Source organism: Rattus norvegicus, chromosome 16 (assembly GCF_036323735.1).
Source record: "Rattus norvegicus strain BN/NHsdMcwi chromosome 16, GRCr8, whole genome shotgun sequence".
Lineage (NCBI taxonomy): Eukaryota > Metazoa > Chordata > Mammalia > Rodentia > Muridae > Rattus > Rattus norvegicus.
The window spans coordinates 353677-371770 of NC_086034.1; the positions used below are offsets into that span (position 1 = coordinate 353677).

General features: G+C 44.7%; 1 protein-coding gene across 14 annotated transcripts in view; it reads left to right on the top strand.

Moving 5' to 3' along the window:
* Window positions 1-18094, top strand: part of LOC134482310 (uncharacterized) — a 399485-nt gene that overhangs the window by 202748 nt on the left and 178643 nt on the right. For all 14 annotated transcript variants that reach the window (XR_010058332.1, XR_010058328.1, XR_010058335.1 and 11 more), the window contains one exon: window positions 10337-10426. Coding sequence is in view for 4 of the 14 variants with exons in the window: in XM_063275798.1 (XP_063131868.1) it covers window positions 10407-10426 (20 nt within the window). In the remaining 10 variants the exon portion in view is untranslated. The remainder of the gene's footprint in view (window positions 1-10336; window positions 10427-18094) is intronic.

Genomic DNA, 18094 nt, shown 5'->3' on the forward strand with positions numbered 1-18094 from the left:
TGGACTTAACGGATATTTATAGACATTCTATCCTAAAGCAAAAGGATATACCTTCTTCTCAGCTCCTCATGGTACTTTCTCCAAAATTGACCATATAATTGGTCAAAAAACGGGCCTCAACAGGTACAGAAAGATAGAAATAATCCCATGCGTGCTATCGGACCACCACGGCCTAAAACTGGTCTTCAATAACAATAAGGGAAGAATTCCCACATATACGTGGAAATTGAACAATGCTCTACTCAATGATAACCTGGTCAAGGAAGAAATAAAGAAAGAAATTAAAAACTTTTTAGAATTTAATGAAAATGAAGGTACAACATACCCAAACTTATGGGACACAATGAAAGCTGTGCTAAGAGGAAAACTCATAGCGCTGAGTGCCTGCAGAAAGAAACAGGAAAGAGCATATGTCAGCAGCTTGACAGCACACCTAAAAGCTCTAGAACAAAAAGAAGCAAATACACCCAGGAGGAGTAGAAGGCAGGAAATAATCAAACTCAGAGCTGAAATCAACCAAGTAGAAACAAAAAGGACCATAGAAAGAATCCACAGAACCAAAAGTTGGTTCTTTGAGAAAATCAACAAGATAGATAAACCCTTAGCCAGACTAACGAGAGGACACAGAGAGTGCGTCCAAATTAACAAAATCAGAAATGAAAAGGGAGACATAACTACAGATTCAGAGGAAATTCAAAAAATCATCAGATCTTACTATAAAAACCTATATTCAACAAAACTTGAAAATCTTCAGGAAATAGACAATTTCCTAGACAGATACCAGGTATCGAAGTTAAATCAGGAACAGATGAACCAGTTAAACAACCCCATAACTCCTAAGGAAATAGAAGCAGTCATTAAAGGTCTCCCAACCAAAAAGAGCCCAGGTCCAGACGGGTTTAGTGCAGAATTCTATCAAACCTTCATAGAAGACCTCATACCAATATTATCCAAACTATTCCACAAAATTGAAACAGATGGAGCCCTACCGAATTCCTTCTACGAAGCCACAATTACTCTTATACCTAAACCACACAAAGACACAACAAAGAAAGAGAACTTCAGACCAATTTCCCTTATAAATATCGACGCAAAAATACTCAATAAAATTCTGGCAAACTGAATTCAAGAGCACATCAAAACAATCATCCACCATGATCAAGTAGGCTTCATCCCAGGCATGCAGGGATGGTTTAATATACGGAAAACCATCAACGTGATCCATTATATAAACAAACTGAAAGAACAGAACCACATGATCATTTCATTAGATGCTGAGAAAGCATTTGACAAAATTCAACACCCCTTCATGATAAAAGTCCTGGAAAGAATAGGAATTCAAGGCCCATACCTAAACATAGTAAAAGCCATATACAGCAAACCAGTTGCTAACATTAAACTAAATGGAGAGAAACTTGAAGCAATCCCACTAAAATCCGGGACTAGACAAGGCTGCCCACTCTCTCCCTACTTATTCAATATAGTTCTTGAAGTTCTAGCCAGAGCAATCAGACAACAAAAGGAGATCAAGGGGATACAGATCGGAAAAGAAGAGGTCAAAATATCACTATTTGCAGATGACATGATAGTATATTTAAGTGATCCCAAAAGTTCCACCAGAGAACTACTAAAGCTGATAAACAACTTCAGCAAAGTGGCTGGGTATAAAATTAACTCAAATAAATCAGTTGCCTTCCTCTATACAAAAGAGAAACAAGCCGAGAAAGAAATTAGGGAAACGACACCCTTCATAATAGACCCAAATAATATAAAGTACCTCGGTGTGACTTTAACCAAGCAAGTAAAAGATCTGTACAATAAGAACTTCAAGACACTGAGGAAAGAAATTGAAGAAGACCTCAGAAGATGGAAAGATCTCCCATGCTCATGGATTGGCAGGATTAATATAGTAAAAATGGCCATTTTACCAAAAGCAATCTACAGATTCAATGCAATCCCCATCAAAATACCAATCCAATTCTTCAAAGAGTTAGACAGAACAATTTGCAAATTCATCTGGAATAACAAAAAACCCAGGATAGCTAAAGCTATCCTCAACAATAAAAGGACTTCAGGGGGAATCACTATCCCTGAACTCAAGCAGTATTACAGAGCAATAGTGATAAAAACTGCATGGTATTGGTACAGAGACAGACAGATAGACCAATGGAATAGAATTGAAGACCCAGAAATGAACCCACACACCTATGGTCACTTGATTTTTGACAAAGGAGCCAAAACCATCCAATGGAAAAAAGATAGCATTTTCAGCAAATGGTGCTGGTTCAACTGGAGGTCAACATGTAGAAGAATGCAGATCGATCCATGCTTATCACCCTGTACAAAGCTTAAGTCCAAGTGGATCAAGGGCCTCCACATCAAACCAGACACACTCAAACTAATAGAAGAAAAACTAGGGAAGCATCTGGAACACATGGGCACTGGAAAAAATTTCCTGAACAAAACACCAATGGCTTATGCTCTAAGATCAAGAATCGACAAATGGGATCTCATAAAACTGCAAAGCTTCTGTAAGGCAAAGGACACTGTGGTTAGGACAAAACGGCAACCAACAGATTGGGAAAAGATCTTTACCAATCCTACAACAGATAGAGGCCTTATATCCAAAATATACAAAGAACTCAAGAAATTAGACCGCAGGGAAACAAATAACCCTATTAAAAATGGGGTTCAGAGCTAAACAAAGAATTCACAGCTGAGGAATGCCGAATGGCTGAGAAACACCTAAAGAAATGTTCAACATCTTTAGTCATAAGGGAAATGCAAATCAAAACAACCCTGAGATTTCACCTCACACCAGTGAGAATGGCTAAGATCAAAAACTCAGGTGACAGCAGATGCTGGCGAGGATGTGGAGAAAGAGGAACACTCCTCCATTGTTGGTGGGATTGCAGACTGGTAAAACCCTTCTGGAAATCAGTTTGGAGGTTCCTCACAAAATTGGACATTGAACTGCCTGAGGATCCAGCTATACCTCTCTTGGGCATATACCCAAAAGATGCCCCAACATATAAAAGAGACACGTGCTCCACTATGTTCATCGCAGCCTTATTTATAATAGCCAGAAACTGGAAAGAACCCAGATGCCCTTCAACAGAGGAATGGATACAGAAAATGTGGTACATCTACACAATGGAATATTACTCAGCTATCAAAAACAACGAGTTTATGAAATTCGTAGGCAAATGGTTGGAACTGGAAAATATCATCCTGAGTGAGCTAACCCAATCACAGAAAGACATACATGGTATGCACTCATTGATAAGTGGCTATTAGCCCAAATGCTTGAATTACCCTAGATCCCTAGAACAAACGAAACTCAAGACGGATGATCAAAATGTGAATGCTTCACTCCTTCTTTAAATGAGGAAAAAGAATACCCTTGGCAGGGAAGGGAGAGGCAAAGATTAAAACAGAGACTGAAGGAACACCCATTCAGAGCCTGCCCCACATGTGGCCCATACATATACAGCCACCCAATTAGACAAGATGGATGAAGCAAAGAAGTGCAGACCGACAGGAGCCGGATGTAGATTGCTCCTGAGAGACACAGCCAGAATACAGCAAATATAGAGGCGAATGCCAGCAGCAAACCACTGAACTGAGAATAGGTCCCCCGTTGAAGGAATCAGAGAAAGAACTGGAAGAGCTTGAGGGGGCTCGAGACCCCAGAAGTACAGCAATGTCGGGCAGCCAGAGCTTCCAGGGACTGGGCCACTGCCTAAGGACTATACATGGACTGACCCTGGACTCTGACCCCATAGGTAGCAATGAATATCCTGGTGGGAGCACCAGTGGAGGGGGAAGCCCTGGGTCCTGCTAGGACTGAACCCCCAGTGAACTAGACTATGGGGGGAGGGCGGCAATGGGGGGAGGGTTGGGAGGGGAACACCCATAAGGAAGGGAAGGGGGGAGGGGGATGTTTGCCCGGAAACCGGGAAAGGGAATAACACTTGAAATGTATATAAGAAATACTCAAGTTAATAAAAAAAAAGAAAAAAAGAAGGGGGACAAAGAAAAACCCCTCAGGGATCAATGATCCACACAGTCTCAATGATAGCCACAACTGAGTCCCGGCTGTGGAGTTGCCAGAAGTCAGGAAATGGGGACTAGAGATACAGCTAAGTTGGTAGTGCTTGCCCAGAGTCTTTGTTAGGGAGTTTATTGCTGTGATAAAACACCACGACCAAAGCAACTGGGAAAGGGAAGGGTTCATTTGGCTTATACACGTGTACATCACAGTTCATCATCAATGGAAGTCGGGATAGGAACTCAAACAGGACAGGAACCTGAAGGCAGAGGCTGATACAGAGGCCATGGAAGAGTGTAGCTTACTGGCTTGCTCATCATGGCTTGCTCTTTCCAATAGAACCCTGGACCACAATGGCTGGGTCCTCCCCCATCAATCATTAAGAAAATGCTCTATAGGCCTGCCTATAGGTAGGTCTTATGAAAATATTTTCTCAGTTGAGACTCCCTTCTCTCAGACGATCTTTAGTTTTGGTCAGGTTGACATAACACTATCCAGCACACCTAAAATACATTAAGCTCGGGATTGGATGCCGTGCTTTGATGAAGCTTGTTTTACCATGGAAGAGGGAGACTGCAGAGCCTACATGTCTAATGGGTAGTGTGTGAACACTCTAGCTTTGAATACTGTGTTCATTGTGTGCTTCTTGAAGGATTTGGGCACACTGTCCACCCTCCACTCTTTTCATTTTCCTATTTCTAACCAGGAGCTAATGGCATACATATATGGTAAGGACTAAATGAGCTAATGACTTCCTGGTTCACAGTAAGTGCTAAAATTATTTGCAGGTATCTCTGTATAATTGATTGCATGTAGTCGGCCACAAAATTCACAGCCGCTAGGTGACTTCTACCTCAAGGCAAAGACCACTAAGGGCTGGGGACTGAGAGAGGAGGCTGGCGTGTGCCTAACCTTCACAGAGTTCCTAGGCTTAGGGGTCAGATACATAGTACTAGGACAACATCTGAAACCATCAATCCTGATCTTGGAGTGAAGGTGGGCTAGTGGAGAGTGTTGAGAATTAGCAGCATGAAGGACCCTCCTGGCTTTGGATATGTCGGTCATTCAGTGAAGCTAGGACATGGGGTGAGAGGTGTTGAGACTGCTGAAAGAAAGCAGTCTTAGGAGGACCTTAGTTGGCAGGTAGATGATCTGAGAGGTTCCTTGTGGGTGGCAAAGAGTCAATAAGTCTGTGTGTCAAGAGAGGGTTATGGGTAGAAAGCCCCCCACCTCCTGAAGCTCTGGGACACCATTTGGAAAGGCACAGGATTGAAGAACTTGGAAGCTCAAGATGAAAGATGGGGATGCCCTGGGGATGAAATCAACTCAAGTGGTTTAGATGAAGAGTCTAACCTTAAACCGTGTTAGATGAACCACCATAATCAAGCCCATACAGGGTAAGATGGGTGTGGGGGGCCAGAGATGTGTCTAGGATGCTCTGGTACTTCAGTAGCAACTGAGTTCAAGGAGTTATGAGTTATACAAACAGAATCAGGAGCAGGATAGCCCTGGGAAGAGAATGCTAAGGCTTGAATATGTCTCCTCTAAAAATCTGTTTCCTGGAAAATTAACTCCTAGACTCATATGTTAATATTTTTGGAGAAGGGTCATGTGAAGGACTGTTAGGATCAGATGAGGCTCAGGAAGATGGGGCCCCACTGCGGTATTAGCGGCTTTCTACAAAGAGGAAGGAGACTTGTTCTGGCACACTTGCTCCAGCTTCCTATATGATGCCTGCTGTCATGTTTGGATGCATAGGGAAATTCATTATCAGAGCCTAGTAATGATCTCTTGGCCTTCCTTTGCCTCCAGAATCATGAGCTCAATAGACTTTGTTATTTATTAGCTACCCAGTGTGGGGACGGTTTCATGACAACTTGACACATGATAGTCATTTAGGAAGAGGGAATCTCAATCAAGGAAGTGAGTCCATAAGATTCGTCTGCAGTCAAGCCTTTACTTGATGATTGACTGTGGGTAGCGCTACCCTTGGCAGGTGGGCCTAGATGGTCTAAGAAAGTAGACTGAGCAATCCAGGAGGAGGAAGCCAGTAAACAGAGTGCCTTCATGGTCTCTGCTTCTGTTCTTGCCTCAAGGTTCCTGCCTTGAATTCCTGCCCTGACTTCTCTCAGTAGTGAATGGTGACCTAAAATTGTAAGCTGAAACAACAACAAAATTCCTTCTTCCCAAGTTCCTTTTGGTCATGGTATTTTATCACAGCAACTAACCTTAACCTAGCTTTAGATATTCTGTCAACAGTCTTCTTCCAAAACAGAGGTCTGCAGAACATCCATTGGCCACATTTCTCACACATTCACGTTTTCAGACAACTGATTTCCTAGGGAAGCCTCTGCTTTTCTCAGTTCCTGTCTGCCTGTCTGAGCTGATATGATTGGACCTCAAGTCTTCCAAGTCTTCATGGCAATCTTGTCATCCCTAGGCTCTGGCAGTGCCTGGGGACAGTTTTCTTATCTCTACAATGTTGGGCCAAGTTGACGTCAACATCTCTATATGCTTCCACACCACACTTGCTGCTTGTTCTGTTTCATTAATGTGACAAATACCCTGTCAGAATGTGGCATAGAGGAGGAAAGGGTTTATTTGGCTTACAGTTCTAGGTTACAGTCTATAATTTGGAGAAATTCATGCTCATTATATCATACTCACAGTCAAGAGCACTCACGCACACACACAGACACAGACAAAGACACAGACACACACACACACACACACACACACACACACACACACACACAGAGAGAGAGGAGAGAGAGAGAGAGAGAGAGAGAGAGAGAGTAAAAGCATCCTTGCGTGCTTGCTGCTTGTGCCCATATTTCATATTTCCGTGCCCAGCCTAAGGAATGGTAGCACCCACATTGGGAGTGGATCTTCCTACTTCCTGAATAATCAACCCCACCCCACCCCTAGATATACCTATGGGCCAACCTGATCTATATTATTCCCCAATAAGATTCTCTTCCCAGATGACTCTAGGTTGTGGCAAGTTGACATCTAAAGCTAACTACCACAGTGCTACAGACAGATGGGCAGAGTTAGTTGGATGGCAGCTGAGGAAGCTGTGCCAGCCAGCCTCATCTCTTAAGTCTCATCCAAACCACTGTATCTTTGAACATCTGGACAGTCAGCCATTCTTTTATTACTAGGTCTAAGATCAATTTAGTGATAGACAAAGTGAGTAGGTCTTGACACAGCAAATGCAACCAGGTATTCTATTTCCTCCTTCTGTGGTTCACCCCAAAGAGGTTGGTGCAGACATAAACTCATCTGGTCTCCATAAGGATCAATCAGAGCAAGAGCTGGTAGAGAGAGTTGAGGATGAAATGGGCTAATAACACCCAGATCCCCAAAGAGAGATCTAGAGCCAATGGAGCACAGTGGAGGGAGTGACAGGGAGCAGAAAGTCCTCTCATCTCCAAAGCTAAGTATCTTCAGAGCAGTATCTAGGACATAGTAGGACCTTGGCCTGGTTACTAGTACTGGGTTGTTTACTGGTTGTCAGTTCAGGCCTATGTCTTTGGCTTTTGTGACCTACTTTTTGTACCAGGGACTAGAGTCCTGAGGACTACATTTTCAAGGATCTTTGAGTAGATTTTATAATATTTCAAAAAGAGGCAATAGTATAAGATTCAGAGGTGGAAAGGAAGCAGAAGCCGTACCACTGTCCTCCTGCCTGGATGGGCAGACTGGTGGGACAAGGTAGATAGGATACTTTAAAGTCACTGCAATACTAGAGGAGATGTTTGTGGTCACCACAGCAACACCTGCTGGTCCTGCCATGTCTTCCTGACTGTTTGTGCAGAACCTTTACGCTTGATGTATCAGCACCGTTCATTTGCCTGACTGTCCCTAATGTTCTGTATCACTTAGAATGTTCTGCACAAGAACCCACCCTCCTACTTAGGTGTTTAAAGTGACAGTTATATATTTAACTCACCACATTATGGATGGAATTGGAACTTGGGTTGGGCTCAGTAGGTGGCTTCTCCGGTCGTAGTGGAGCACACTCATGCATCTGAATCTAGTACAAGGTGACCTAGCTGCTGGTTGGTTGGATGGTCTCCCACTGCACAGCAGCAAATGAGCATAGATAGCCATGTGTACACGCACTGAGCAGGGTTTCAAGAGGGCTGCTGGGAAAATGTCAACTCTCTTGAGGCTTCAGCTTATTAGTAGCATGACATCTGTCATATTTCCTAAAGCAAACTAAGTCACATGACCTGCCCTCATCTAAATTCACATCATCTTAGGTGCAGAAAGGAGGGAGATTATGGCCAGTGTTACCATTTGCCTACTTCTTATATTAAACCTTTTCCTGCTTGAAAGAGCTCCAGGTTGTTCCTGTTTTCCTGACAGGTACAGTATCAATCTGTATCCAGACGGCAATCAGAGAGAGGAGGCAGCCCCAGCCCTCTTCCCTCGCTGTGGTTTTATTTTGTTTCAGTTACTTGTTGGTTAACCATGTTCTGGAATCATTAGGTGGAAAATTTCAGGCATAAATGTTTTGAATTGTGTGCTACTCTGAGTAGCATGAAGTAATCTTGCCACTGTGCTCTGTTCTGCCTGGGATGTGATTGGTTAGTTCCTTTGTTCAGTGTATCCACACTGTGTAGACTACCCTCCCACTAGTCACAACCATCTCAGAGATCACATCAGCTGTTGCAATATTGCAGATAAGATGCCTTTGAAGAGGGAGAAGAACACATTCATGCAACTTTTGTTACATAATGTTAAACTGCTGTATTTTATCATTAGTTAATATTGTTAATCTATCCCTTACTGGACCTCACCTCACATAGTCCCCTGCTTTTCGCTCCATAGTGGATGAAGTTAAACTCACTGTGAACAGAGTAATGGCTGCAAAAGAAGTTTGAATGAGTTCATGGCTATGACCTGTGTTTGTGTAAAACCTCCCACCCAGGGGGCTGATGGAGCAGGGCCAAGGGGCAGGGATCTCCTGATGGGAAAGAAACTGGAAAGATGTTTGTCAGTGTTTCTCTACCCGCCCAAGTTCCCTGGAACATTTGGAGACATACAAGTCAAGAAAGGATTGCCAGCCAAGCCTTCCATTTGAGGCCTCTGTGTTGGACTCACACCAGAGTTTGGGAAAGGCCTAGAATTGCGAGAGCCAAGACAAACTGGAGGACTGGCGTTTCCTTTGCACTCCTCCCATCTGCCCTCTTGGCTCTGGGTGTGGTGAGGCCCTGCTGATCCTGGCTTATATCCTCCCAGGCCTCATGGGCATGGTCTCTTGCAGGACCACTCCCCAGCAACTCGTTACACCCCAACTCAAGCTGGACGTGAGTCACAGGGATAATGAGCCTGTAAATAAATTCCTGCTGCATCAGCTCATAGGGCTGGAGGTTAGGCTGGGGATGTGGCCAGGGCAGGCAGAGGGAGCCAGGCCCAGAGATGCAAATGTCCCCTCTCTTCTCTCCAGAGCTCATATGCAGAGGGTGCTGAAAAACCATAAGAGATCCAGAGACTCCTCCCTTGGCCTCTCACAGGGCGGCAGAGAGCCTGGATCCACATTTCTGTAGCCTGTTCTGATTTCAGAGTCCAACTCTGGGGGAGGTTAATGTCTGGCAACTAGGCTCTGCCTATAACAGTAGGGTGAGGCAGGAGCTTCTAAGAATCAGGGGCTGGCTTCAGGATGCTGGCCTCTGGGACCAGGCTATGAGGGAAGAGGGAAAGTGACCCACCAATGGCTGGGGACCTCCTAGTGCACATCAAAGGGCAGAAGCCAGGGGTTGATTAGTTATCTTTTGAGATCCTGTCACAGTGTGCTTTGAATCTGAACTGTGTGGAATATATCCATTCTGCCTTCGTGTCTGGCTATGTCTGCTTACCCTTAGGTCCTTCCAGCAGCCTTTTAGAAACATGCTTGGAGTAAAACCATGGAAGGATTTCCCACACCAGTAACAACACCAGGACCAATTCACAGCATTCTCCCCAGTATCCGCTGTGCTCCATGCCCCTGCCTTTCACTGCGATCTGAAAGCCTTTTGTAACAGGATTGACTGAACTATATCACAGTGATATCAGGGCCCTTGGCCTCAGTGGCTTGTGTCTTTCTATCTGTGTGTTTCCTTCACATAGCACTTGGCAGGCTGCCCCACATCTGGTGGTCTAGAGGTTCAGGCTTTCTCATAAACCTACCTCATTTGCTTGTTTCTTCTTTCCCGTCTGAATATCACTTGGCTGCTCTGTTTGACTTGACTGAGAGATCCAAGTCCCTTTCATTTATGAGCGTGCTTTCTCTTCCAGGGCCTAGACAGACAGCTCAGTTGGTTAAGAGCATTTGCAGAAGACCTGGATTCAGTTCTCTGGATTCAACATGGAGGCTCACAATCACTTGTAAGTTCAGTTCCAGGAGATCTGACTTTCTCTCTGGCCTCTTCAGGCACCAGGCATGTACATGGTGAATGTATATACACGGAGGCCCCAAAGTGTCTGAAGTGGTAAATGTATTAGGTTCAAAACTGGCATTGGTCACTTATGTTCACAGTCAATTGGGTAAAACTAGAACCCAAACACAAAAGCAAAAGAACCAAGCAGCAGAGTAGGGAGCATGGGGTTTGGGGGAAACAGTCACCTCTGTTGTATCTTCATATATCTGTCAGGGCTTTGAGTGGAAAAGAACTTTGGGTGTTCCAAATGGGGAAAAAGTGGGCCAAAATAACTGGCCTCCTGGAGGTTAGTAAATGCTCTGGAGAGTAGAATACGAACATTTTTCAGGGCTATTCAGCTAGAGACAACATATGGTCAAGTCATACTGGAGAGTACCTCAGACATCGCTAGTGAGCATGGTCACCACGTCAATCCCTGCAGGCAGCATTAGCTCTAGACGTGGACTCTGCCCGGAGCCATAGCAACAGCTGTCCTCTACAGACTTGATTTCGTCACTGAGCTAGGCAGGGCCCCTCTGTCCTCCCGAAGCCTGCAGAGCTCCTGCTTCTTCATATCATTCCTCCTGTCCAGTCTGGGGAGGATGTCTTATGGAGGAGCCTGACTGCTAGGGAGGTTGACAAAGCTAGTATCTAGTACTTTCACCTTATGGAAGGAAGTGGGTCCTAACTCGTCAGAGGAACCCTGACTAAGAGCAATCAATATTCATGACACAGTGATGGTCTTGGCACTTGTTCCCACAGGCTACAGATGTGTTTCCAGTGTCCCCCAAACTGATTGCTTCTCATCTCCAGTGCCAGCTCTGATGGGAAAATCTCCTTAGCTTGCTTTGATATCTTCAAAGTGTTTATCCCTGCCTCATCTGTTTTTTGGTTACTGTCTTAGTCACTGTTCTGTTGCTGTGAAGAGACACCATAGCCAAGGCAACTCTTATGAAAGAAAACATGTAATTGGGGGCTTGTTTACGGTTTTGGAGGTTTAGCCCACTATCATCATGGCAGACAGCACCACAATATGCGTGCTACTGAAGCAGTAGTTAAGAACAACATTCTGGTTCCCAGCGGGGGGAGAGAGGGAGAGGGAGAGGGAAAGGGAGAGGGAGAGGGAGAGGGAGAGGGAGAGGGAGAGGGAGAGAGAGAGAGAGAGAGAGAGAGAGAGAGAGAGAGAGAGAGAGAGAGAAAGGGAGAGAGGTAGGTTCTGGGCTATGAATAGACTTTTGAAAACTCAAGACCCAACCCCATGATACATTTCCTTCCACTCCCCAGTGACTAAACATTAAAATACATGAGCCAATTGGGGCCAATTCTTATTCAAACCACTATAGTTACCAATTTCATTTATGTCTACTCTATAAGTAGATCAAAGCACAGACTACCATTTCAGGTTCAACTCCTAGCCCTGCACTAGCTATATGACCTTAGGCACCTCTGTTCCTACTGTCACCAGTGTTATGCACATCCATGTCTGGGGGCCTAGGGTTAAGTTGATGTGTCTATCTGATGCATACAGCTCTCTGTCTTTATGAATTATCTTATGAACTCACAGCACATTAGGGGTAAATGTCTTATTCTTGCACCCAGCTTCTCCTAAGCTGTGAGAGATAACACAATAGGCTCTGGAGTATTGTGAGAAGCAATGTAGAATATACACGCTTTAAGTCCTACTCACAGGTCCCCTTAGCACTAGGCTGTGTGTTTTGGAGCGTACGGGTTGTTTCTCCAATGGTGGAGATGATAACATATCCTTTATGTTATAAATGGGTATCCTGACATGATGTCTGGGAAGTTCTTTACAAACTTAGCCTTTGTTTCTTGCTGTGATTTTATACCAGAGAGAAGGGACTTGGGCAGAGTGTGACCTCCAGTGACAGGGAGAAGGCAGTTAAGCTCCCAAAGGTTCATCATACCACTTAGAGAGGTCAGGACAAGGGCAGATAGGAGGAATAAAGGTGCCACGTGGGAAGGCAGGCATCCCTGAGGTCCAGAAATGTGCATGGAGAGTATCTATCATACTCCTCCTCCTGCCTTCTACATTTGCCTGTAATGCCACAAGGAGAGAAGTGGAGAACACCCATGGGGAAGCTGGAAAGTCATGCACAGAAGGCCATCTGGAAATTCAGAAGAAGCATGTTTTCTTTGGCCTTATGGGCCAGGCTTCCTTTCCTTAGTGACAGGAAGCTGGAGGTTTGAAAGATTTTAAAGGGAAAACAGCATAGAGGTGTGTTAGTTAGCTTTCTTGTTGCTGTGATGAAATGCCTGGCAAAACAATGTAAGATCAGAAAAGAGTTATGGTATCTCATCCCCGAGTGAGAGGATGGTAGGATGGGGCTGTGTCATTCAGAGCCTCTGGGAAGAAGAGTGGAAGAGCTGTGAGCAGGGACCAAAGCTCCAGGACACACCTCCACTTACCTACTCCATCCAAGAAGACTCTATGATCCACACTTCTAACATCTCCCAACAATCCATTCAAATGTAGAATCTGTGAATAGATCAAGCCATCAAGCCTTGGAGCCCTTATGATCTGAGTATCTTCAGAAACATTCTCTAGGCACACCCCAACAGAGTGTGTGCTTTACTAACCTCCAGATACTTTTCAGTCTGAACAAGGTGACCTGTAAGGAGAGGAGAGTTTTCTCTTGGATTGAGGCTGGACAAAAAGGATTGGATTGGGAGACAAATAGGAGACAGGGTTGGTAGTAAACCAAGGGCTACAGCAGTCCAGCATAAACCTGAGGTTCAGTTTTGGGCTAGAACTATAATTCTAGGGGCCCACAGAAACCTAGAAAGAAAAACAGCCTTGTTCCTGGACAAAGGGATCTAGGGGAATCATAAAGTCTTGGGCAAGTTTGAAAAGGATATACCTGAGCTCCACGGAAATTTGCACATACCCTATGTGCAGAGGTTGCTGCCTTCCTAGGGCAGGCACCTTTGGACCTTTGTGCCTTGGTGTTCTGGAAGAAGATGGAGGTGAATAAGTAAGAAGCAGGAATAAGCCACCTTTGTATGTATATGTGCTGGCTAGTTTTATGTCAACTTGACATAGTCATCTGAGAGGAGAGAACTTCAATTAAGAAATGACTCTGTAAGGTCAGGCTATAGGTAAGCCTGTAAGGCATTTTCTTAATTAGTAATTAACGGGGCACAGCCCAGCCCATTGTGGGTGGTACCAAACCTGGGCTGGTGGTTCTGGGTTCTGTAAGAAAGAAGGCGGTGTAAGCCTAGGAAGCAACCCAGTAAGCAGCACTCCTCTATGGCTGTGTTAGCTCCTGACTCTTCAGTGATGGACAGTGGTGGGGAAATGTAAGCCAAATAAACCCTTTTCTCTCTAAGTTGCTTTGGTTGTGGTGTTTCATCACAGCAATAGAAACCCCAACCAAGACAGTATAGGAAATACTTTTGGCTCATGGGTCTTGCTATCTCTCTTGGACTCTTCAGTGGCTATTGTAGATGGAAGTTGAGTGGCCTGTTTGGGCTCCAATCAAACCCAGTCCAGAGCTTGAACTATGAGTTCCAGATGTCAGGAGACACTTCCATTTTAACCCAAAGACTATACAAAACAGCCTATTGGGGCAGACCTGACCAGCTGCTGGTGATTTGCAGATCTTTGGATTAGAGCATCCTTAAGATTGGTCCATCTTGAATTTTCTACATTCACAGTTACTGAAGATGTCAAAGGTGGGTGTTGGGGGGAGCTAAAAATAATAGAAAATCAGTCATCAACATTAGAGTCTCCCTGAATTCGTAACTCACCTGGATGTTCATTGACTATGTGAGGTTGACTTGGTAAATTCTAGGAGTAAAATCTGAGATAGCAGATTTGAGTACAGGATTTGCCCCTGCCCAGCCTGATGACATAACATGTATCTGGCATCCAAGTTCTCTCCCTGGGCTACCTCCTCCTTTCTCTTGAGCTACTTGGACCGCTGGACTTTGATCACATTCCTGAGTACAAGGTTGATGCTGCATGATTTTGCACCACAGTTGCCTCCTCTCTATCCTTGGCCCTGTGGAGCCCCCCCTCCCCCACCAATAAAAACCCTTGAGCTTCAGAGGCACAGGATGCATTAGCCCCTTACAGGTCCCAGTTCCAGAGTTCAGACACATCTGTGTGAAACCCAGAATCAGCCAGTTTAAAGATGAGTTTTCCAGGGAGACAAGAGCTTTAATTGTTTCACTTATGCTTTGAAGGAAGTGTGGGGGTAAGAGCCTTTCTGAAGGAGATGCTGGATCAATCCCAGTTCTTTGCTAACTGTGTAGTTTGTGTGTCACTCACTGTGTGTTTCTTAACTAGTAATATAGCAGATTAGAGTTGCTTGGTCGACAAAGATGTCAACCAAGAAGAGTGGAATCCTGCCTTATCCATCACCTACCTGCAGGGTCTTGAGGTTACTCGCTTGTGTTTTGAGTATGCTTTAAATTCCAGGTTTCCTTATTGGCAGTGATGATGGTGGCTACACACAGGACTCTCAGGACCCCATGTGTCCATTATAGTAACAGTAATGATACTTTAGAAATATCAAGTTCCTGCCTGCTCTGTGGTCCTGCTGCTTTCTGTCTTTATAACTGGATGGCACCATCATTCCCCCTTTGACAAATGAACAAGAGGAAGGTTGTGGGGAAGTAAAGGAGGGCTCCTAAAGCCATGAGGTAACTCCTGAGTGGTAGATTGGGGCAGGAACTGAAGACCCACCCAAGGGCCTGGCCCAGAAAAACGTGCACAATCAGAGGAAATGATCATTGGCTTCCTAGACTGTAAAAAGTAAGATGTTTTGGGACTAATGAGCTGAACAGCTTTCTGTTCTTCTGTTCTCTCACCTTGAACACATAGTGCACACTCCCTGACTGCCTAAGCCTGTGTTTGGTACCAAGCCCAAGGGCTCACTGGCCTAGTTCCAAAGTCCAGAAAATTCCCTACCAACCAATCTTCAACATATCCGTTTATCACTTTTGTTATAGCATTTTCTATTGAAAATATAGAGAAGAAGAAAAAAGGAAGAAATTAAAAAGTAGTCATAATACCTTGATTTTTAAATACGCCAATCCACATTTCCTTGTAGACTTTTCCAGATTTTTTTAGTGTACAAATATATCATAAATACATATATGGGCTCTTGGGATGTATCTTATTTTGTGTCCTATGTTTTCCCTCTCAGATTAATATTTTATCTACATGCTTTGCTATCAGTCCACCATTTATATTTTTATGGTGACATAGGGCTACTGGAATTTGGGGATCTCTTCATGGTTACTGGATGATATAAGGGAAATCAAGGTCCCCTCTTGGGATTCTTAGTTTTATTAATAAAAGAATTTTTAAAAATTCAAATGGAAACTCAAGGACAATTTTATTAGAGTTTAGAAGAAAAACAAAACAAACAAAAACAAATGAGTGGGCTGCCTTTGCAGTTGCCCAGAGGAGAATAGGGAGGAGAAGGGGAAAAGTCACGCCATCTGAGCATGGAAGTTAGCCATGTGGCAGACAGGCAACTGCGTAGCAGGAAGAGAGGCTTTAGAGAAAGAGTAAGATTGTTAAGGAAAACCCAAGTGTTAAGGAAGGATGCTTAGAGTCAAGATAGCAACAAGGAAAGGAGAAGAGATGCCTTTCTGAATGGATGGTTTGGCAAAGTGTTAGGTGCTGATGAGTGAAGCGCTGCTGCCCTAGGGGGCTGAGATTCCAGGCAGGAGAGCGCAATATCTCATTAAAGGACTCACTACAGGATCTCGATATTCTACCCATCCCTTTAGCATGGCTTAAAGTGAGTCTGCTTTCCTAGGAAGTGGTCCTTTGGCCAAATGATCAATATGATCCAGCTGGAATGTTAGGTTTCAACTGAAGCCAGAGAGTCTATTCTTTTGACCAGAAAGATTTTCTTTCTTACTCTAACCATGGTCACGTGTTAAGAATACTACAATCCCCTATGGTTGTATGTAGGTTAATTCTAAGAACATGCCATCATATCTGTGGAAAGTACTTACAGGAGCCAAAGATGTAAGTCAGTTGGTAGGTACTTGCCTAGATGCAGGAGGCTCTGGGTTGGACCTTCAGCATGGCATAAACTAATACCAGCTCTCAGAACAGGGAGACAGGAAGATAAGGACTTAGTTCATGGTCACTCTTTGCTATTTGGAGAGTCAGAGGCCAGCCTGGGTTACATGAGACTGGGTCTCAGAAGGAAAATAGGAAGTAGTTACAGAAAACCGCAGTCAGAATGTGCTTCATTGCCCACTGAATGATGAAAAATGCAAGGCATTCGAAGGCAAGGGTGATGGGCGGAGTTAAAGGAGTAACTGGCATTGGAGCCAGGTCTTCTGAGACACAGTGGACCAAGTGATAGTATGTATCTGCAGCCAGGAAGCATGCAGCCCTGAAGATGCCCAGGCCAGAGGCAGTGGGTGTCTAGGTTATAGAAATAGTTCATACAGAGGAGCAGCTCCAGAGAGGGTTGGAGGGAAGAGGAGTATTGCTTCTAGGGAGGACAGCAGGTATCAGTCAGATGGCAGGGAATGTGATGGACAATGGGGAACCAGAGAGGATGTTTGAGCTGGCACACCACGAGGAGGTCTGGTATTAGAACATTACTATATGAGCAGCTATGGAGAGGATGATCTCAGAGTCAGGAGGACCTGTGGGGATAAAGGGTTCAAAGCAAAAGGAGTCAATGAGACATGAATCTAAGGGACAGGACTCTGAAGGCACTGGACATTGACTCTATAGGAGAGGGCCCCACTGCCCTATTTGCAGGGTTCTGGGGAGGACTTTGTGTACTCCATGTGGGTGAACTAACTGGGCCTCCAGCAAGGCTGACTTGTCTGTCCGGGGATCAGAGCCAGTTATTACTAATGCTGGGGAGCCACAACCAGGGCCACAGGAATTCTCACTGGGTGAAAAGTTCCAGGGCTGTCTTCCCATCTCAGGCAGTGGCTTTATACATTAGAGAAGGGACCTGCTGCCATGGAGAGACAGGGAGGGACGGGCAAGGCTCTGGTAGTGGCATTTCCATGACCCTCCTGGAAAACTTTGTCACATCTGCCCACTGGGGTGTAATTGGGCGGGATGGTATTTTCCCCTAACAGTTGAGGTTTTCCAGTGACCCCCAGTAGACCTGCAGGGTGGGAAGGCTGGGCTGCAAATGTTAGCAGAGTGGGAAGGACACAGCATAGGCTGGGCTGCCAGGACTTGCTGTTTGCTCAGAATCTGCCCCAAATCTTCACCCCTATGTAGTTTCTTTGCTTTCATAATTCACTATTTTATCTTTATGCATGTGGTGTGTGTGGACATGTTCGTGTGTGTATTTGTGTGTGCATGTGTTTGTGTTTGTGTGTGCACATGCATGCATGCGTGCACATGCATGCATGCGTGCCCATGGAGGCCAGAAGTCAATGCTGGATGTCTTCCCTAATTGCCTCCTATCTTATGTTTTGAGCTCAGTGACTAAGCTAGACTGGCTGGAGCCCAGCAAGCCACAGAGAATCTCTGTCCCCACCACACCTTTCTGCTTGGATTACAGGCACACACGGTCACACCTGACTTTTTACTTGGCTCTGGTGATCCAAACTCAGGTTCTCTTGCTTGTGTGGTAAATGCTTGGACTTTATGAGAGGGGTAAGGGAGTACTTT